This window comes from Aythya ferina (genome assembly GCF_964211825.1).
Source record: "Aythya ferina genome assembly, chromosome: 10".
In the NCBI taxonomy this organism is placed as follows: Eukaryota; Metazoa; Chordata; class Aves; order Anseriformes; family Anatidae; genus Aythya; species Aythya ferina.
The window spans coordinates 20,410,906-20,433,343 of NC_140306.1; the positions used below are offsets into that span (position 1 = coordinate 20,410,906).

The 22,438-nt window shown below is 39.2% G+C and overlaps 1 protein-coding gene across 2 annotated transcripts; it reads right to left on the reverse strand.

Moving 5' to 3' along the window:
* Nucleotides 1-1,181: 1,181 nt before the first annotated feature.
* On the reverse strand, nt 1,182-22,417 carry LOC311441944 (uncharacterized protein; the record flags this gene model as incomplete). Of its 2 annotated transcripts, none has more annotated exons than XM_084530632.1 (2): nt 1,182-1,302; nt 22,036-22,417. In XM_084530632.1, the coding sequence occupies 2 exons, from the start codon at nt 22,415-22,417 to the stop codon at nt 1,238-1,240; spliced, it is 447 nt and encodes a 148-aa protein (XP_084386758.1). In that variant the 3' UTR covers nt 1,182-1,237. The 2 variants fall into 2 exon arrangements, with proteins under 2 accessions (XP_084386758.1, XP_084386759.1); XM_084530633.1 differs by lacking the exon at nt 1,182-1,302 and adding an exon at nt 21,403-21,938.
* Between the last annotated feature and the right edge of the window lie 21 nt (nt 22,418-22,438).

Genomic DNA, 22,438 nt, shown 5'->3' on the forward strand with positions numbered 1-22,438 from the left:
ATTGAAAACTATTTTCGTAACTGGTAAAGATTTCCCAAGGAAATTGGAATACAAAATCAAGAACCAAGTCTTGAGCACGTTCTCAGAGGTGGATTCTGGTAATACAGATTTGACTCACTGTAAATGAAGCTACTATTTCTGTTATTACTTACTCTTCAAACAGATCATGCACTTACTCAAAAAAGTACTTGTGTAAAAGACAAGACTGAATAAATGTGTTTTTTTTCTGGGCTGTGTGGGTACAGGATGTGTAGGATGTGCATACGTGCTAGCGTTGGCAAGTACAGTTTTTGGTTAATGCTATTCAGATACATTTTAAACATACATTACATTAATGAAGGTGGTTTGTATTATTTTGGAGACAGATACTGGCTTTACAGCCTGTTACCATTTTTTAGATAACACTTAAGATGAACCGAATAAGGATTATTACTCTGGGATAGAAATGCTGGCTGCTGTTTTTGAGTGGAACACAATTGTAGTCAATTCCCACCAAGTAAGGCATCTGAACTGCTAGATGCTTTTGAAAATCATAGCAGATGTCTATCTCTATTTATAGGAGCTTGAACAACATCTCAGAATCTGGTCTAATTCTGAATTCTGGTCTGATTTTTTGGGGGGAGAGGGGGAGTTCGAAAAAAAAAGTCCTGAATTGCAACTGCAATTTTAATGGTAAATTAATGCAGGCAAATGGATGATCTGTTTTATTAACTTATTTTTTGGTAAATGCTGGGAATGTTTTGCAATACTTGCAGGATGTTTTGAAGTAAAACAATGCAATATCACTAGAAACTTAATGTTCAAAGAAATACTAACAAAGGTTTTTCTCCATGACAAAATACACTGAGGATACAAATCCTCAGTAGAGCCTTCAGCTGACTTTATTTAACCTTTAGGCATCGCCATCAAAAGCTGTCGATCCATTTGTATGTTACCTGTCTAAGGTATGTGTACCTTTGAGCAAGGCATAGGTCTTTGCTTTGGTCATGATGGGAAGCAGAAACCTTAGAGCCTTGGACTATCTTGTTCCATTATCATCTATTTCCTGAAGCCTTCTTTCTGTGAAGCTATTTGCATTCTCTTTTCTTCAAGAAAAAAAAGAACCAGAGAAATATTTCTGAAGATACTTTATCTTTTTATTTTAGTTAAAACACAGTTAAAACTAAGTTTTCTTAACTTGCTGGAAACTTCAGCCAGACCTTTTGATCCTCTTTGTCCAGTCCCAGGAAGAGCACAATCAAGAGGACTTATTTGGTATGTCATCTTTCTGCTTTTCAGTTTGCAGGGGTTGGAAAGGCAGTTCTGGAATGAGGACAGATATATCAAACATCCACGATGTAATCTAAACATTATGTAATGTGTATTTAAAATTATTGCTGACCAAGTTCCATTGGCTAAACATTTTTTACTGAATTCTGTTCTCCTTTCTGCTATTGGTGTGTGTGTGTGCCTCAAAATGATTTCTGTACTTGAGCTTCCCTTAAATGGCATCAGTTGGGTTAGGTGAGGAATAGGACTCAGTCAGGTGTTTGTTTTCAGCTTCTGTTGTTCTGATGCTGGTTTGTTGCTCCATTCTGTCCCTGCCCCCCCCTAAATATGCACAGAGAATGTTAAGGAATATCTAGGGCAAATGAGTTTTGGCTGAGCTTGGGCATAAAGAAAGCCCAAGACATAGCACAAAATTCACTTAGACTTTCCTTTACCCAGCTGGGTCAGGAGGGTACAATCATACAACAGGAGGGTTAAATCATTTTTTGTCTTGCAAACTAGCCATAATTTGACTCATTGAGCCTTTCAGTACTTAGAGGACTTAGTTAAAACAAACAAACAAACAAACAACAACAAAAAAAAAAGATGGAGAGTGGCTTACACAGGTAGATAGGGTTAGGACAAGAAAAAACAATTTTAAACTAAAAAGAGAGATTTAGATTAGAGGTTAAGAGTAAATTCTTTACTCAGAGGGTGATGAAACATTGGCATAAGCTGCCCAGAGAAGCTGTAGATGCCCCATCCCTGAAGGGGATGGTTGGATGAAGCCCTGGGGCAACGTGGTCTGGTGGGAGGTGTCCCTGCCCATGGCAGGGGGTGGGAACAGTATGGTCTTTAAGATCCCTTCCAATCCAAGGCATTTTGTGACAAACTATTTTCTAGGTGGGAAAACAGCTTACAGTCATTTGGCAATAGATCATAGGCAAAACTAAAAACAAAAAAACATGCAGGATGGCAATGGTTGGGGGAAGTGTGGGGACTTCGGTGCCTATGCATTCAGCATAGGGTGCTACAAGGACCTTGACTGTGAACGCTCCAGGGATATTTACATCCTGATTTGAAGATGTTGGCTTGGCAAATACCTTGTCTCTGCTTCTTTTGGTTTCAACTCCTTTTTAGGTTATGAAAGGTTCAGGAGCAAAGTGGAAAATTTCTGGGCCTTGGCATGTGGTGACTCTGACCTTTATGATGACATTGATTGATGATCTGGGTGTCACAGTCCAGAACTCCCTGCCAAATGGCCTTGGCCATTGTTCCCCAGGAAAGGGGGAGGTATGGGGCCGGGGTTGAAGTAGCAAGCTTGTGAAGCTGAGACAAAATCCCTCAAATCCTGCTCGCTTCATCGCTGGGGATTCCCCCCTCCCATCCACCCCCCACCCCCCCCTTTCTTGGAGAATAACAAAATAATCATTTATGGAGATAGAGTAAATTGGGCATCCTTTGGGGGATGCCTTTAAGGGAGTTGCTTTTAAGCATCTATTGCCATCTTGTCAGCCCTGTGTCATTCACTAGGTAAGTTGTTTAAATTCTGTCCCACCATTCAGACAATTTACTGTTATCTGGCCTGCTTTTTTTTTTTTTTTTTTTTTTTTTAGAAAAATAAGGGGTTTACCCAGGATGAATTAAGTTCCACTGATCCATTATTCTTAATGGTTATGAATGGGTGAGAGGTAACAGTGGCTTAACAGTAAAACGAAGCTCTGGTAAAAATGAGGAAAGTCACTAAAATTACTGTGGAAATAGTACAAATTAGCCAAACATGAAGGTTTTAGAGGGCGCTATTAATGTGTTCAAGGCCTACTTTGCAAGGTGAATTAATGCAAAATATTTTCATCTCCCTTCTTGCAGCAGCAGGCATCTAGAATAATTGTGTATGGCTTATATATGTGTGGCTTATGAGAGTGGAAACTAACTTGTCTCTCAGACTGTGCTTAAAACTTGCGGTGTCGGAATGTATCCTTGTTAGCACCACGTGCCACCTTAATGAAAGGTTTATTCCTAAATGAACCTGATGGACTGCAGAAAAAAAAGTTTGTCTTGGATGAATTTGCATGTTTTGAAGGATAATTATCATATCCTTCAAAAAGAAAATTGTTCTTAATTACAATTATGTTCATGGTAGCAGGAAAGAAGCAGTATATAATGATGAGGGAGGTGTGTATGCTGTTTCTTTTCACACCTGTTTTTAAATAATTTAATTCTTTATCTGCTAGATTTTTTTCCTTTGTCTGCAGAATTTTCAACCGAGTTTTCTTGGGTAGTATAGAACAGAGGTCTCTGTCCTTTACTTTTCAGTCCTCAATTAGCACAGTGAGGGGAAAAAAGAAATTGTGAAGTAATGTATGAAGTGACCGGATGAGAATTCTGTATAAATAAGCCTGTTTTAATGCTTATTCAAAGGAAAATAAGATTGTGTAGCAAGTCCATTGCACACTGTGTGGAAAGCAGGTTACCAGAGTGCTCTTGCAGACGATGCAGTGTGCTGCTAGTCATGTGGCAGTGGTACCATGCATCAGCAGCACTTGGAAAGTTTTCCCTGGAACAGATTTTCAGCTCATGGACTGAAATTCTGTGAAGTCCAAGTGTACATGAAATGTTGTATTTAGAGATGAAAGCTTTAATTGAATATTTGGTGTAAATGATGGTGTCGTTCATTGCTAACTGTTTGTTTATATGTTTTGTTGGATGCAGACTATAGGATTAGAGCAACTTCTTGCCTAAACCAGAACAGCCAGACTTACTTTGTGGATGCTGCAAGGTGTGTGGACTAACCATAGCTTCTTCATGCACAAATGTGTGGAAGATCTTGATCTGAATGGATTCTTCCTGGTATAGGACTCTAAGCTTGTTCAGCTGCTGATGGAAGATACCAAATACTCATAGGTCCAGTCTAGGACTGTAGTTGGCAAGGCTATGTCACCATATGTGTATATGTACATAGAAGCTTTTATTGTATCAAATGCTTGGTCTTGCTGGTCATGAATCAGAATGGTCACAAAGCATTCATTTTCTTTGTGTCTTGAGTCTTTTAGACTCAAAAGAATTAGAAATGCATCACAGGTGATCTGAGAGAAGAACAAACTGTCTTTAGGCAAATCCAGGGTGGTTGTACTAATAAAAATCTTAGTAACCACTATAGAAAAGTGAAGTGTTGAGGCACAAAGTAAAAGCTGAAATGAATGAAAAGGATCTTAATTTTGTATTTAGTATTTTTGTTTTCACTTAGATTGGCAACTTTTAATGCCAAAATTTTCCAGAAGTAAAAACTTTTTCCAGTTGGTGGTTTCAAAGCCTGACAGGTTTTAACCAGTACTTTTATTGATACTGGGAATTCCTGCTATATAACACAGTCAGTTACCGTAACTATCTCTGTATCACTCTGGTACTGTTACTTCTAGTATCCTGGTTCACATACTTAACATTTAGCTGGTATGTTATTTTGTGGGTTTTGTATATTCTCATCTTAAAATAAGGGGACTCAGCTGACAGTAGAAATATCACATTATCTTCTCATTATAGTAAGTAATCAGCTTGTCTCAATCCAAAGGTTTACTAGCCTGTTCCTGAGAGACTGACAGGTTTCATTCACTTCTGCAGGCATGCAACTATTACTAGCATCACTGTTAGACACTTTACAATTAAATTAACACAAAGTTGCTAAGCTTTTAAAGTAGCCTAAGGCTTCTGCTAGGACAAAACATGTTAAATATGCTGTACTAATGCCACCTGCTGATGCTGAGAGTACATGTCTGCCTGCAGTTTCCTATCATGTGAAGTTGTTATACGCAATGCTATATCTGGTCAATGAGCAACTTTTCACATACTCTGTCCTAGTGCTATTTTAGTTCCACAGTAATGAATTAGTTCCAGTTCTTATTCCAGCTTGCAATAATTTAGTTTCAGCTGTAGTACATTTCCTAAAGTATAATTCTTGCTATAAAAAAGGCACCAAAAAGCATAGTTCTTGTTCTCACTGTGTTCTGTCTCCATCTCAATTCATTGTTAAACAGCAGACTTTTGTAACACTGTAAGGAGTTGTTATATCTTATTGCCTCTCAAAAAAATTCTAATTCTAATGCTTGATTTTTGTGTCCCAGCATTTTGCTTTCTTTCTGTAGCAGAGAACTTGTGTACAAGGCATTCCTCGTGATCAGGATCACAAGGAAGGACAATACAGAATTGTATTTCTTTGCTTTTTTTTTTGCCTTTTTTTTTTTTTTTTTAAACTGGGAGTAATCTTAAATCTAGCTATTGGCAGCAGGCGCATGCCAATAGCACTGTAAGGCACACTACAATTGCACTTCTGTTTCCATTTTTTATGTATTTTGCAATGGAATCCTTTTTTTTTTTTCTTAAACTTATATTTGAATTTCTCTGCTTGCACATTTCAGTGTGATATAAACAACCAAAACAGTCAAATCCTAGAATATGTCCTAGAATCAACCTGTGTCAACCTGTACATAGAGTAATTAACTAGATCTGATAAGACTGTTGAAAATTAGGGGAAGATTTTGAAAATTTGTAAGCTATTGCAAGTCCACATTTAACATTAGGCTGTTAAAAAGGCTGAAACAGTAGAAAAAAAAGAGACCTTATTCCACTTAAGAAGGAAGTGAAGAAAAGGAAGTAGTGAAAATTAGAGCAAAGTAGCTTTTTTGCTTGTTTCCTATAAAAAGAATGTTTTTTTCTTTTTAAACCATAAATTTTGGAAGCAGTGGTGTAGCAAGAACTAGAAATTACTCCATGTAAATGTACATTGGATCTAGTACTGTGGGACTATTGTTCTTGGTATTTAATCTGTTCTCTGCATGGTTGGATACTGGATATTCCTGTGTTTTATTGACCATTTCCTAGGAGAAAGGCTGTGGGAAGCATGTAATCCAATGGCAAGTCTAAGCAAATATTACAACTCATTTGCAAAGGCAGAACTAGATGCAAAGCGGAGGTAGCTGCTAATGAAAGCTTTCTGCGATTTCCATGTACCATTAGCTTATCAGCATACTTGCTCTTCTTCCTTCCCTTCCTGGAGACCAAGAGTTGATTACTGAACTGTATCAAGAAGCTCATGGACCTGGTCATCCAGAGGGATGTTCATGACAGCATGTTCCAGTAAATCTGTCGAGTTTTGGACCAGCTAATCTGTATTAGAAAGAAATTCTTATTTCTTGCTCATTGAAGATTTAAAGTCTGGAAACCAGGCCAAGTATTTTGTTTTAGTTTGTGATAAAGCACTCCAGGCTATGTTTGCTGACAGTGATTTATTTATACATCTATGATATTCAGCAGCCCTTCCCTGGAAGGGGATTGTTAACCTTGATAATGTGCATAGCAATGGAATAAGACTGGAGTTTTATGCTAGCAAAAGCTGTATGTACTAATGATGAGTACACAGGGAACCTTTGCTTCATTGTAAATGGATGCTATCAGGCACTTTTTTTTCCCCTATTGATTAGTAGAGCGGTAAGGACAGTGAAATCAGAGCAAGAGGTTTCACTTCCTTTTCATTTCTATCTTCTTTAATAGGGAACATTATGAGTAGTGTGTACATGTACAATGTACTTTCTGCTGCATCCTGTGCATGTCTCAGTTTCTGAACTTGCATCCATATACAAAATAAGTGAGAAATGCCCATCCCTGTGAAGTGAGGAATTTGATAGCATTTTGTATCCACTCTACAGAGTTCTAGATGATGGGAAGGAGCTGTCTACTAGGCTTCTATTAACACCAGTAACTTACTCCTTCAGTAACATCTCTTTATGCTTGGCGGAATGGCCCCCTAAAGGTGTAAGGATTCTCTCATCTGCTTGCCACCTCTGTGGCTAAGGATTTAATAGGTGAAACAAGATCTGCTTCTGGGGTTTCGTATTTAATTTCTATTTATGACAAAGCTTTTCATTAATTGTTCTGAAATGTGTACTTTGGTCCTCTCGGAACCTTTCTCTTCAGCCCATCTGATTCAACAGCTGTTGTCAAAATACTTTATATTCACAAATCTTATTCAAATCCATTTCATTTCTTTTTTCACTGTGTTGTTATTTCTAGTTGTAAGTGTCCCAAAGTAAACAAGCCTTCCTCTACTCATAAAGGTAAAACTGGTCTGTCTTCCTCTCGTGGATGTTGGGGCAGTTATCTTTTACCTGCCATTATTGTGCTTCATTCTTGTGTGGTAGTGCATTTGTCTTATTGCCTTTGTGCCACATTCCCAGAAATTAAAAAAAAAAAAAAAAATTGTTATAGTAGAATAAAACTTCTACTTTTTTTTCTTTTTTATTCCGTGTGAAATGTTTTTAGTAATTGTGAGAGATACTTGGACTCTGAGTTTTTGCATGCTGTCTCAGAAATACCCATCTTGTGGTTTAAAATACAAAAGGAGTCAAGGCCTCTGACTGGCACAGTACCAATCCCTCTGTCAAATGCAATAGTCTCAATGGTTTGCTGTGGTGGCCTTACAGAGGAAGACGAGACTATTTAACAGAGATGTTGAACTTTATAGCACTTGCTCTCTGAACATGAAAAACCCTTTTGCCACAAAAAGCAAATAAGAGATAGACCTTTATTCCTTGATGATTTAAAATCACAGTTTACTTTTGGGGGGAAGTTTTTTTTTTTTTTTTTTTTTTTTAAATTGAGGTTGTTAAATGATAAGTGAACTTTTACTTGGGCAGACAATTGCTTATGAATAAGTTCTATTTTAAAGTAATCTCAATTCCTAAAAGAGGAGTCTCTGGAAAAAAAAAAAAAAAAAAAAAAGGATAGTTTGATTTCCTTAAATATTCTGAAGCTCTCTCTGTTGTCTGCAGATCAAGAATTTGAGAACGTGAGTCTTCTGTGTTTTAATTTTATGAGGCCATAGGCAAAAAATAAGAGCAGCTTGTGCTTGCCTGTTCCCAGCTGTGTCTCTCTCCTCTGACTGACAACCTCTTTGCTGTCTAAATGACTGTTGCTGGTCAATACTTACAGAATGCAAAAACTTATTGAGAAGATAAACTGTGAGGACTACTGGGAGGAAGGTAATACATGTATATCACTAATTTGTAAGTCTTGCATTGTAGGTCAGGAGAATATGGGCTCTATGGTACAGTAAACTGAAATTCCAGTTAATGTCAGTGGATGTTCTGAAGATGATTGAATTGATTAATTTAAAATATATTGAAGATTTCAAACTGGGAAAGCTGAAGGTCCAGGACTGTGAAGGAAAGAGATGAGTACAGTGTACATGAAAGTGGAGTTTCTGCCCTTGCTAATAAGAGGGGATGTAAGAAAACCTGAAGCTGGGGAAAGGGCCTGCTCAAACTTTCACGCCCCAAGGTGAGCCAACCTGCTGGCTGCCTATGCCATGAGGCGGAGCATGGCAAGGGAGACAAAAGACAACTGTAAAGGGAGGGGTGGTTGCTGCAGTACTATTTTTGTTAGACTTTTGCTTTTGGGTAATACATGTATGTATAGAACTAGCAGCATGTGTGTGAATCGAGACATCCATAGCTACAGTCTGCTTTGCTTTGGCCTAGAACATGAGCTTGGCTTCTGAGCATGCCTCTCCTGCCTAGCTGCATGGCTCACTGTGAGTGGATGCTGCCTCGGTGCTGTGAGATGCTGTGACAGCAGTTACACAGTGTTGTTGCAGGGACTGTGAGGAGAAAAACTCCCTGGCAAGCTGAGAGATGGTACTTGTGTAGAGACCTACTGCACCCACAGAGGTGCAGTGCGAAGATGATGCCATCTTAAGTCACAGAAGAAAATTGGAATTTTGAAATTTGAAATTTGAAAATTGAAATGATGGATTTTATCACTGAGGAGTAGAATTAAGAAATGTTACAGAAGTTCAAAACTTAGGCTCTAAACATAGATCTTACTTTTCAGTCTAACGGTGGCTTGACCTCCACCTATGTGTGTCGTATTTTTTAGTTGTATCCAAACATGCAAGTGCAGTATCAGTCCAACAAGTAAAACAAAGGGGTTTCATGTGAGTAGCCCTATGTGTGTTTTTAAGAGGAGGAGAGAGACTCAATGAGGGGTTACAGAGGAACCTGTATCTGACCTCCATGCACTCCTTAATGAATGGTGTTTGAATTCTGAATCCCCTTTTGGGAGCTCAAGGTAAAGATCACAGAATCACAGAATTTCTAGGTTGGAAGAGACCTCAGGATCATCGAGTCCAACCTCTGACCTAACACTAACAGTCCCCACTAAATGTGCATATCTAACTCAGACAATGCTCAGATGCCTATGATACATAAGAAAACTCCTCCTAATCCAGAAATAAAGGTTCACTTTGGTGGCAGACTTTGCATATAATTTGAATATTGTGCATATGCTAACAAAATTCCTAACTTTACTTAGCTTGCGAACTTTTGAACTGATTAAGAGCAGACTTTTTCCACTGTCAAGTTTTCATTAAATTTTAAAATACATAGGTAGGTCTGTGGTGTCAGCAAATAAAGAATTTCTCAGAGCAGGGTTCAGAGTCAGGGCTCGAGGATCTGAATTAGTGGATCACTGCTCCAGCTGTCACGGTGGTACTTTTTATATAGCATTGTACCTATTAGCTAGCAGCTGAGAGCTTCTCCTGTGGAGGCATATTTACAGTGCATGCATAATCTTCACAGTCGATGACTGTTTTCACAGCCTTTCTAATAGAACAGGATTCCCTGCCCACAACAAACAACTTGCAAGCTCACTGCATATCTCTTCCTAACCTCTTGCTGAGCCTCGGCAGTCTGGCACAATGGCAGATTCTGCAGCTGTTTTATTTAATGACCTGGAAATGGCATTATACGGGTGCAGACTGAGTGTTAACCCGTGATTGATGTGTTATTTCACTAGGTAACTTACTATGTGCGTGTATTAGTGCAGAACAGATTTGTTTCACTGCACACAATAGGTTCATTCTTCACTAGATAAATATAATGTGAGTAATTGCAGTTCATTATGTAAATACCTCCATATGAGACTTTTATGGAGTAGTAATGGATTTTGAAGAATATTTTCTCCTACAAAGGGTATGATTCCATTGTTTTTAAAGCAACATAACAGTGTCCATCAGGAGGAGGAGTGCTTCCAAGCTTGCAACTTACAACACTTGGTGTGACTTGATTTCAGATGGGGAGAATAGTTCTGACTGTTCAAACATCCCACCACCTGCTATTTGGGGGTGGCACAGGGAAAGGAAGGAGGACAGTACTTTTATCATAAGCTTCCCAATTTTGCTCTAAGTGCAGTGGTTCAGTAGAGAGAAAACAAACAAACAAACAAACAAACAAAACTTAGGCACCAAAAGGAGATGATGCTTCTAAATTTTGGAAATGCTGATTTGTCAGTGATGATGTGTAGGAAGACAAAATTAAGGTCTGCATGGTGTGATTAAAGATTATTTTTTTGTTTTTTCCCAAGCATGTAGAAACAAAGTGAACAAGAGTGGAATTAAAGAAAAACATTGCTGTAAACATAAGGAAACAGAAAAGACAGTTAAGAATGTGATAGAGAAGACAAGAAGTTAAGGTTCTAAAGGCACAGCTGCTTGTGGCAGTACCTACCAGAAAATATCTACAACATAAGAAGTTTCTTCCTAAATCCTAAACTTTGAAGGGTTTTCTTCAATTATTTCACTTCCTGCCTCTGTGTGTTAGTACCAGTACAGAGATAATATATTTTGTTGTAACAACAGAAGTGCATTTCATTTTGGAAAATGAGTAGGTGTTTTGTTGGTGAAGGATCATTGAGAATGAAATATTTGAGACCAAAAAGAATAGTCCTGTTGACGTAGGATTTAAAATCAAAACAAACAAACAAAACATTGTCTTAGAGTATGCTTTTAACTCCTATCTACTCATACTTAACTGCAGATTTGTGACTAAACTTTGCTTGCTGGTATGGGAGAAAACAAACAAACACACACAAGTGAAAACTCAAACAGCCAAATAATGAAAATAAACAAAACCACACCCACAAAACACCAGTCCTCACCTGGCTGCCTGGCTGCACTTCCACTTCAGAGTGCAGTGTTTCCATAAAACTTTTCTTGCTTTCATAATGTGGTAGCACGCCCCTTGATTCTTGGCACTAAAAACTAAGTGTGTGAAAAATTACTTTGGCATTACTATTGGATTCCACTATTTTCCAAATTGTTTTTGCTCCTTATGCTGTCTGGAAACACCAAGATGCACAAAGAATGCTGCAGTTGGTCAGCTCTGTGAAAGGAGAGGTCACACACGTTTGCAGAGATGGATCTGTCTGTTGTGTACTGGAGAAATCCAGCCAACACTGTCATGTATGTGGAGAACCCTAACAGGCTTCCCATCTACTAGTGTCTCTAGAATATTGGCATATAGAGAAAAGAAACCTTTCTGTTTTGCTATAGCTAAGTTCCTTGCCTATTGAACAAAAAATCTGTAATGAGAAAAATAGTTTAAACTGACTTAGAAAAAACAGCTCAAGTCTATAATTGAAAGAAAGGAAAAGCCAAATAACACAGCTGCTTTATGTAATGGCTAGCCTGTCTTCAAACAACTCGGCTGTGAAATGATGCAAGCCTTGAGATTATTACTTGTCCCCATTGGCAATTTGTATTCTCAAAGAGTGTGTGTGTGCATACACTACTGTATTTCAGTATTTCAGTCTCACTGGGGGTGGCAGGATGCTGGGTGGTGCTTGTACCAATTGTGGTAAATAAGGTCAGTTAGGACACCTTTTTTTTTTTTTTTTTTTTTTTTTCCCTAGATAAATCCCTCGTTGCTTCATCTACAGCTTTTAAAAATGTAAAACTCTGGTTCTCTTGGTAATTCAGTGAAGGCAAAATGCCCAGAAAAATGACATATGTTGTCTTCAGCTACTGCAGTTCCCTGGTCTTACACTTTTCTTGAAGCTGTAGCTGCTGCTCTAAGAAATGCTGCTTGAAGTGTCTGCTGATGTGTAGTGCTGCTTTTCTCTGACAACAGAGCCATGTTAGCAGATGTCCCTGGGATAGTATGAAAGAGATGTTCAACTTTGTTAAAGGGTTGTCTTGACTGTATGCATCAGTAGGTTAAAGGCTGGACATGTGCTCATTATACCTGGAATAACCTCCAGCGTTGTCTTAGGAAACAGGTAGTAGCCTTTTGTTTGCCTGGATTTGGAGATTTTGTCTTTTCAGAGCTCTGCAGCTTCTCAGCAGTGTTGGCTGCTTTTCTTTGCCTATGGTTAATTAGCTTACTTAACCAACGGAGGTGAGAGTAGATCCACTAGCTTTGTGACAAGTGTAATACCATAGATTTTCCAGTTGTGCCTTTATTGATGTGAATAGCTTGGCCTAAAGGATCCAGAAGAAGTATTTAGTTGCAACTTTATCCCTCCCCAGCCTCCTTCAGTCTCAGTTGTGCGTGTGTGCATGTGTATGGTTGTCCCTTTTTTTTTTTTTTTTTCTTAAAACTTTGATTTGCATGCTTAGCAGAGTAAGGGCAAGAATAGAAGAGCTAGTAATGCCAGCCATTACCTGCTGTCATGTGAGGGGAGCACAGTTTGAATGGGGGAAGCTGTCTTAGGAGTCCCTTCATCAGGACTGAGTTGTTTAGTGTCATTCTCTCACTTGTAGGCAATGAATTTCCAACCTTGTGCCATGGTGCAGCATCCTGATGAAATGTATTAGCAAGAATTCTGACTTTTAATATTCAGGTATTATATAGATTTGTATGGAACATGGGTGTCTGTGCTTTTTAATCTCCTCCTAGGATTTCTTTTTCTGAACCTAGGAAGCAGTAAGTCAAATCACTACAGTGATTACAAAAGTATCTATTATATAAAAGCATTGAAGTATGTGTATCAGTTAACATATTACATGAAAATATGTAGGTGTAGAGTCTCACAAAATGCAGCTATATTCTATTATCTGAGTACTATCACAAAGCCGTTAACAAACAAGAACTCCTGTTGAAGTCTCACAGTGATAATTACTCTTTTCCTTTAAAAATAAACTGATTTCAGATCTTAAATAGCTTGAAAGAAAGTAGGGAGTTTCCTGTAACAGCTTCTTGGGAGGAGAATTTTAAACTAAGTAGATGACACCTTGGGTGGAGGTTCCCTGGTGAGAAATAAAACAAAAGCAAATTAGCAATGCACTGAGTGGGTCAGTGGTCTCAATCAGTAGCTGATGATAATAGGTACTGAGCTGGTGACTTTGGTGCTTGATTACTAGGCAAGCATCACATGTGCATAGTACATCTGATATGGATGGCTCTGTGTGAATTTCTGACACCCCCTGTTCTGGACGCTGGGTAGCTGCTGTAGGTGGAATTTGTGGTAATGACAGAAGTGACCAGAGGCCATGATTTCAGTGCTTTCTGTTCTCCGGCAGAAAGACTGGTCAGCAGTCTGTATAAGTTGGACGGTAACATAGGATGACATGGCCTTTGCTACATCTATAGAGGAGGCTGCGAGTATTGAATCTAGGCATGAGAGAAGTCAAAAAACTGTTCAGGGAATTTTAGATGCTTTTGTGAGGAAAAAGGGGAATACCATTCTGTTACTTGGTAATAGAGAAAACTGAGAACTCGAAATAGAGATGCACAACAGTGGGTTTGTAGAGGAATAAAATGATGGTGGTGGGGAGGGGGGAATAAATATACTGGAGGAAAAATAGGGAGTCTTCCTTCTCAGGGGTAAAACTGTGTACCAGACTGCATAATGTTCAGGAGGAGCTCTTTGAGCTTCATCTCTTAAGCTTTCCTGTGAAACACTGACAAGATGTCCTTTCACTTTCTTCTATCTGCCTTCAGATCTAATTCCAAAAATACTGTTTTGGAGAGAGTTAAGCCCATCCTCCATGAATATGGGGGGGGGGGCTATTTCTAGTGATGTCTGTGAAGTAGAAGGCCTGGTAAGTGCACTTTTTTATTTTTATTTTTATTTATTTATTTATTTATTTATTGATCGTGAAGTCCTTGATAAATGGCATACGTTATTGATTAACAAAATATCACTGTCGCGTTAAGGGGTGTAGCTGATTAACCGTTATGGGCCTGGTCAGATTCAGGGTACTGAACCAGTCGGATACACCAATAACGTGTTAACCGTCTACGGTCTGGTCGGACATTCACCAATAACGGATTAACCGTCTGGGGTCCAGTTGGATTCACCAATAATGCATTAACCATCTGGGGTTCGGTCGGATATTCACCAATAACGTGTTAACTGTCTGGGGTCTAGCTGGATTCAGAACACTGAAATATCACAGATAACCACCCTTACCCTAGTTGCACTTAATGAGAGCTATCACAATGCAATGAAATATGATTTATTACAGCAACAGATAACCAGGTTCTTTGGATTGCTGGCAATACTGACTGTCTGCAAAAGCAAGCTAGCATGCATGAAATATACAGGTGTTACAGGTGTTACAGGTGCGCAGCCTAGAAATAAATGCGTTAAAAGGATCAAAGACTCTAGAGAGATGTATAAGCCATTGCTCAAATCTTACCCAAAGGCATCCCAATGGGGGGGAAGAGAGGCTCAGCCCGTCAACTGATCCCAGGAGTCAGGCGGTCCTAAGGATGTTGTATTTTCTCGGGATGTTATCTCCCCTGACGGTGGTATCTTCCCTAACATCTCCTCTCTCTTAGGCCAATTTATATTATTTTCTGTCTTTTAGGTGGAGCTTGAGTGACTCTAGTCAAGCATATCTTAGTTACGAATGGTGAAAAGTTCTCCTGTCTCCATTTAAAGTAATAGGCTCCGAGAAATTCAGGGCGCATGCTCAGTGAGAGGTGGTCGCACCTTGGAGGCGGGTAGCTTTTGAGATGGAGGTGTGTTTTGGTATTATAGTGATATTATAATGAGCAAAAAGTACACTAGGGTACAGCATTTGTCAAAACATGACAGGTCCTTGGCTCAGGGTGGCAAAAAGTGCAGCTTATCGGTCTCAGTGTGCACAAGAACAATAGAGTTCCCACCTGGTTACAGAGCCTAGCTATGGTGTCTCCACTCCACTCTACGCTTGGTACCATTCCTTAGGGCAAGCACACCAAGTTTCCCCAGTGTGATAGCATCTAAGGTTGGAAGCCTAGGGAATGCTCAGGTAATGCAGCTATGCCCTACCCTGAAAGCCTCTTCAATGCTGTACATTTTCCTTAAAATGCAAATGTTAGTTTTATTTCCCTAGTTACCTCAGGCAATTACACCACAATCACCTTAACCAAAGAGTGGTTTCACTGGTCTTTTGTAGTTCATTATAAAGCATAACCACTTTGATCAAATGTATCAAGTCCTTTATATTCATTTTACTCCCCAAGTTTATAACAAATTGAAGATTAATTATAAGTGTTTTCCTGATGAGGGTGGAAAAAAAGCAACCCAGAGCACTGAGGTGGGCTATTGCTTGTAATGTTTAGAAAAGTTTGGCTCAAGACTTTGTTTCTTGTATATTTGCTATTGCCTACCTAGTATTGGTTGCTTTTGAGTAGAATCATAGTGTAAAATGGCATTTGTTCCTTGTGCAGTCATAGGAAGGATGGCTATATTATGGCCTGGAGTTGTTAGTTTTGTTGTTTAAAATAGAGACATTAAAAAGTAATGAATGTGGCCTGAGTGTCTGTCTGGCAGTGTTAGTGACATGATGTATTAACAGCCTGTGAAATAAAAATGCATGCTCTGGCAAATGTTTTTCCTTCTTAGTATAACTATGGCCATTAGTTTTGCTTTCACTTTACATCTTTTAAACATACACCTGTTTTAATTCATTTTTAAACTAACCTACTGCTTTTAGCAAATGAAGCCTGAGCATCCCAGGGTATGTGGTGTCAAGCTAGATTATTAACAGAACTGGACCACTAGACACAAGTCAATTTGAAACCCCAATGTGAGAGACAATCCTGTAGGTTTTTCTGTGATACGGTGTTCTTTGTGGTGCCAGAGGCATTCATTATGCTCAACTCCAGCATTTCCACTGATTCTGGGTATTGGAAGAGTATTGTCCTAATACAAGATCAGTTTCATCAGCTTATAGGGAGCAAGGTTTCAACTATCGCTTGCTAGAACAAGCAGCTTGTGTTGGTGGGGAAAGGAAAAAGCCATCCTAAACTTGGTTCTTACCCAAAGTAACAGTAACCATTGAAGGGAAGCTTGATTCACATAAAGCAGTAAGTTTTAAATAGACTTTACTGTTGTGACCTTAGTACAACTAATGAATTACCTAACCTCTCTTTTTCAAGGTTAAATAAACGGATTTTAAACTTCAAATAGTTATTTACCATTTCCCAATATTATTTTAGTGTAATTGGAACTTGTTTGCCTTTTGATAATCCTTGGTGGTCTTACTCTGCAACTGTGATCAGGTATTTAAGACAGTCCTATATCCTTGCTCCTTAGGATTTTTTGTATGTCGATAGATTTCTTACTTTTTTTTTTTTTTTTTTTTTTTTTTTTGTAACAAATCGGTTGAATTAATTATCATATGCTTGCTTTTATATGCATGCTATTTCCAATAGTATTTTAAGAGAAGTTTGATTTTCAGGATCACTGTTTGTGATAAATAAACAAGACTCACCAGAATGACAGAGCAGAAATATATCACAAGTTCACTTAGAATTACACAAAACTCATTTTCATTAACATCTCACAACTGGTGTTGTGTTGACTAAACTGCCAGTTCCTTGATCTAATATTCAAGACTTCAGAAAAATTGTATCTCCATTCATGATTGGGATGCAGGAATTAACCAGTGACAGAGTTATAGGCCTCTGAAGTTCCTAATGGCTCTACGTAATTACTTAACATAGCGCTTTCTTGTGGACCAAAAGCCATGTTGCTTTCAACTTCAGAGTAAAGGCAGTATTTTGAAAAAGTTAGTGTAAAGTTTGCAGGTTGCATTCATTTGTATGGTTGGAAACTTAACCTCCCTGAAGACAAGACAGGTCAACAGATGAGACTTCAGCAATCAATGCAAAAGAAGCTCTCCCTGAGAGTCTGCTCAGTACTACTTCCTTTCGGTTCTGGGCAGGTTTCTAATGAGTCATCTCCACAATTAAATACTTCATTTTTGGTATCCAGTGTCTGTGTCCCTACTAATGCAAAGATCTCAAGAGCAATGCTTTTCCTTACCTTTTGAAGTCTGGTTTTTGGGTTTAAAGTCAATCCTGGGGACCCTTGTCAGAGGAATTTTCAAGATTTAGATGAACTTTGACAAACCATTGTAGATGTGACTAGGGGCTTCATTCTAGTGTATAGACGGTAGTAATTAGCACTCAAATATGTTGTGGCCTTTACACTTCATTTGTATTTGCAGAGGAAAAAATGCTCATTTTGTTTGTTTCCATAGTGTTCTCTCCATTATGTTAGAGTCCTCAATTATAGTTTCTCATTTTTAGGTCCTGTCTTCAGTCTTGACATATTTTGAATGCATTGAAAGCATTAATGTTTACAACCTAGCACTAGCCTTGGGAGTAAAAAGGTAATTTATTTGCTTAGTGAGAAGTTCATTTCCTAGCTTGACACTCAAAAGAAACCAAATGTAGATTTTGTCTTAATAGTAGAAAATTCAAAATAAACAAAGCTTATGTAAAATGGCATGAACAGACTAGAGCTACAGTGGACTGCTGAAATTGGATTTGGTTAGCTATAAACACCATTAGCTTAAAGCATTCTAGCTTACCATGCAGTGTGAGCTCTCATAGGCTGGGATGTGATAATGCTTTGCTCTTTTACATTTTAACTCCTTGTGGAGATGCTGAAGCCATAGGCTTTGTAGAAGCTAAATTAACCATGCATGCCCTGAGGGTTTATGGCAAACTGTGAGGTTTATTTGGTGTCGAAGTGTGCTGAAGATAACATGGCAGTAGCCTAAAATGCTACTTATTAATTGTATGTATTAGGATTTTTCAAGTCTGCATTTATTCTCATGTAACAGATTGTATCTGTAAAAACAGGCTGCATATATCATTAATATTCTTGCGAACTGAAATATTGGACCTAAACAGTATATGCAAACCAGATGATGACACAACAAACTTGCTTACAAAATACTGATGTAGCTTAGAAATTTTGTAGCATTTTTATTTTCACAAGTTGCTAGCTCATGTGCATTATGGTGCATTATGTGGAATTGTGATAATTTAATCCAGTGAGTAATGTTACTTGACCTCAACCTTTGTCGTAAGTGGCTTAGAAATGGTATGGGAATGCCTCCTTATTGACTAATGAAACACTTAGATTTATACACATGGGACCTTCATAAAATTCAAAGAATACATGTACATATGTTAAGCCTCTACAGAATAGGTCTAATGCAGCCTCGTACTCTCTGATATACAGCTCACTTGAAACAAGGAAACCTGTGTTCTCACTGCATGCAAACACTATTTGATGAATCCTTCTACCACTGGGTTGTTTCTAAATAAATCCTGAGCATTCAGATTTTGCCTTTTATCTGACAATCTCAAAGTGCTTTGTGAAGCTGAAATGTCATTTGTTATCCCTCTACCTCTGTTTTTATTTTCCATGTATGTCTATATAAAACATACTTAGAGAAATAAGGGAAAAGTGGCATACAGGTTAAAGGCTGGAAAATTTTTCAGCATAGGACATATAGCTCCCTCATACAATTAACTTAATATTTCACTTCCTCCTTTTTTCCTCCCTGTACTTCCCACTTCCTCTGTTCAAAGGGTCATAATTTTGGAAAAACATCTCAAAGAAGATGTATGTGTGGGGGGGTCATCTTCATCTCTTAGTCCTAACAAAAAAGGCACCATGGGGAACACAGTTGAAGATTTAAAGCTTTGTGCTTAGAACCACTGAGTAATACAGTACAAAGCAATTAATAATGCCACAATGTGCAGTGTAGCTAAGACTTATCTATTTTTGCAGTATCTGAATTTTCTGATATGTGGAATGTACCTAAACTGACATATTCCCTCCTCCCCACCTTTATTAATAAACTTTTTGTGGAAGCGACTTGCATCTTCATCAGGGCTTTTAGCACTTTAGCCTTCTGCATTTATTTTTCTCTTTAGATTAAACAATTGTAGATAAGAAGAATCCGAAAAAAATACAATAAACATTTGTGTTAATTATATCGTATCCTCCTACTCTTCTCCCATGCAACATATGTTCTTCCCTCTCTTAATCTCTCCATTGATTTTTTTATTAGGACTTGATATGTGTCTAATCAAAGACCTCAAAGTACACCGGTGTGATTATGACCCTATTCATGCACCCTTCTATCAGTTTAAATATATCTGTAGGTAGATAGAGGAAAACAATGGGAATTGGTAGGCGAAGTTACGCTGTGTCTATCTGCTGGACTTTCCCTTCATCTGTTTCCTGCCTCAGCCTTTGTGTTAAATCTCATGTTACCCTTTGCACTTGACCTGTCTTTCCCCCCTTTTTCTTCAGTCCCTTGTTTGTTTTTCTGAATGTGGCACACTGCAAAAGCTCTGGAGATTCATCAGCTTTCTGACCATGCCTGTGACTTTCTATTGCAACACTTAGTTGTCAACTTATGTCCAAATTTTTTAACTCGTGTCCAAATTTTTCTGCTTTCACAAAGGAAGTGGATTCTTCCATTTTCTGAGATAATAAAATGTGCCATTATACTTGATCATCAGACAGAGCAGGCAATTAGATGAGATGTTTTGTATTTTAAAAACAGGGGCTGGGGGAGGATCCAAGTTAGTATGAGCATACACTTGTATGCTTCTGAGGCCACTGCCATGTAAATAACTTTCCAGCACTTAGTGCTGAGAGGCCACTACAGTTCTAGGAGCATCACTTCTCTGATCAGTTATCTATATGCACGTTTTTCTAGTGGGAGCAGCAATTAACAGCTGAATCTGGAAGAATCTTGATCTATAGAAACGTAGGTATGTGATAGAAATGCTACGTTACTTTCAAAATCTAACTTCGTTATTTAGCTTCTCTGAAATTTATTTTTTTTTTTATTACTTTGTTCCAGAACATCACAAGGTTGTGCATTAATAATGATGCACACTACTATCTGCCCATTATAAAGGATTCAAACCTTTTGGCCAAACTTAACGCTTTCCTATTTATTTTCCTTGGTCCTCATGTAAGCCCACTTTAGGGAAAGTTTCTGCATCTACCTCATGAGGACAGTGTGGTGGTGGTGGAAACCATAACATTGGTTTTGGACCTGATGTCTTGCCTGCAGTGATCTGCATTCCAGGCATAGCCAGTGGTAGTTGGGCCAAGACATGATGCCAGCCCTCTTCTCTTGTGATGGGAAACTTCTAGAAGCTTATACGTGCATGTGTGTTAAACCACTGCTACAGCACAGTCAGTGAGTGGAAAGCCCTATTGAAAAGAACCAAATAACTTCATGAACCTATTGGAGTGTGTTAATGCAAGATGCAGAGAGGACACTATAGTATAAGGCATGCAGATGTCTGTTAATGCCAAATGTGGTTGCTGGTCTTGTGCTGGGAGTATCAGTATTTTATTTTATTTTTTCTGAGACTAATGATAGTAGAAATAAGATTTTTATACTAAATGAATCTAACTGACCAGTTATATATGAAAAAGGTATAAAATGTGAATCTGGTATGATAGTGAGTGTCAAATAAATAGTCAAGGTTGGACAAGTGACTGTCATCTTTTCATAGTAATTAGTGGTGGTTTTAATGTATGTTAAATTTCTTGGGCTATTGAACATATACACATTGTATGTGCTTCAGAAAGTTTCCAGGGTTTCTGATAATACCTTGAAGAATGAAGCTAGCTGTTACTTGTCATCAGTGAACTGTGTGCTGACTTAACTGAGACAGGTGAAGATCTGTGTTAATGGAAAAATGAAGCTTGAGTCCTACAAGTTAGTATTACAATTCTCTATCCTGATGTGGTTTTGAAAATGTTTTTTTTTAAAAAAAAAAAAAAAAAAAAAAACACACACACACACACACAAAAAAAAAGCACGATTAGTGAGGCAGTTTACCTCAGTTTCCGCTATTTCCTTCCGAGTTCTGAAAATGGTAGTGTTTATGTAATATGTTCAAAGGACCATGTAATTCATTATATATGGTTAGTCAGCCATGTGCATTTTTACAGTTCTGCCTGTAGGTAGGCTGAACACCTGGTGACATGGCAGCATATTTAAAACTCTGTTTAGAAAATCCACAGTAACAGCACGGTCTTGAGCAGTTAAATAATGCACAAAACAGAACCAGCATCCCTTCTCACAAATTCCTTCATTGCCTTCAAATAAAGGTGGTGTTATGGGCAGGAATATATCGGCTATCCTTGGGCAATGGCTGGTGTGTAATGAGAGGTGCGGTGCGCTATGCCGCTCTTGTTCTATACAGTTTACCTAAGCTGGTCTTCCTGACTTTGAACTTCCAGCTGTATTTGAGGAAGCAGAAAGCTTTCATCAGCCAGGTGTTAATCGGAGATTTTTGGTATCTTAAAGCAAACTGTTCGGTGCTCTTAGAAATGGTAATGGGGGGGAAGAAAGGGGGGAAAGTATTGCATATCTAGCTTCACGACAGCAACCGTTAAACAAGTATGGTACACAAAGGCAGGGTCTATGTTCTGGGGGTTTTAATTCCAGCCCGAGAGGGAAGAAACAAGCCCTCCACAGCGGCCGCGGAGCTGCACCGTGTGATGCAAGGATGACTCAGCCCGGGCTCAGCTCATCCTCAGGTCTTGCCACGCTTATTTCCATTAAAGTTCAACCGCTATTTTTAAGTCTGTGCCTTTGGTGGAGAAGGTGAGAAGGGAGCTGAGGGCGAGAAACAAAAGCAAAAGGAGGGAGGGAGGGAAGGCTCCCAGTCGCACCAACAACCCAAATACCTGGGCCAAGCCCTCCGGCTCCCCACGCTGCCCTGGCGGAGCTCGGAAGCCGCTCTTCTCTCCGACAAGGGGCTCCGGCGAGCGCAGATCGCGCCCCCGTTCCGAGGCTCCCGCCGCTTAGCCCGCACCGCTTCACTCCTGCTGCATTTTTTTCTTTTCCTTCGCCGAGCCGCGGCTCGCCCCCAGCCCTGGGCGAGCGGGGAGGGAGCCGGGGCCGGGCTCGGCAGGGCCTCCTCGGGCTCCGCAGCCCCCCCCCGGCGATGTGCAGCGCTCCGTCCCGGAGGGGCCGGCTCACGGCAGCATCCTCGGTCCGCTGCCGCCGTGCGGAGGCACCCTCCCGCCGGGGCGGCTCCTCCCGTGCCTGCCTCTGCCTCGGCGCCATCCCGTTAAAAGGCTGCTGCTC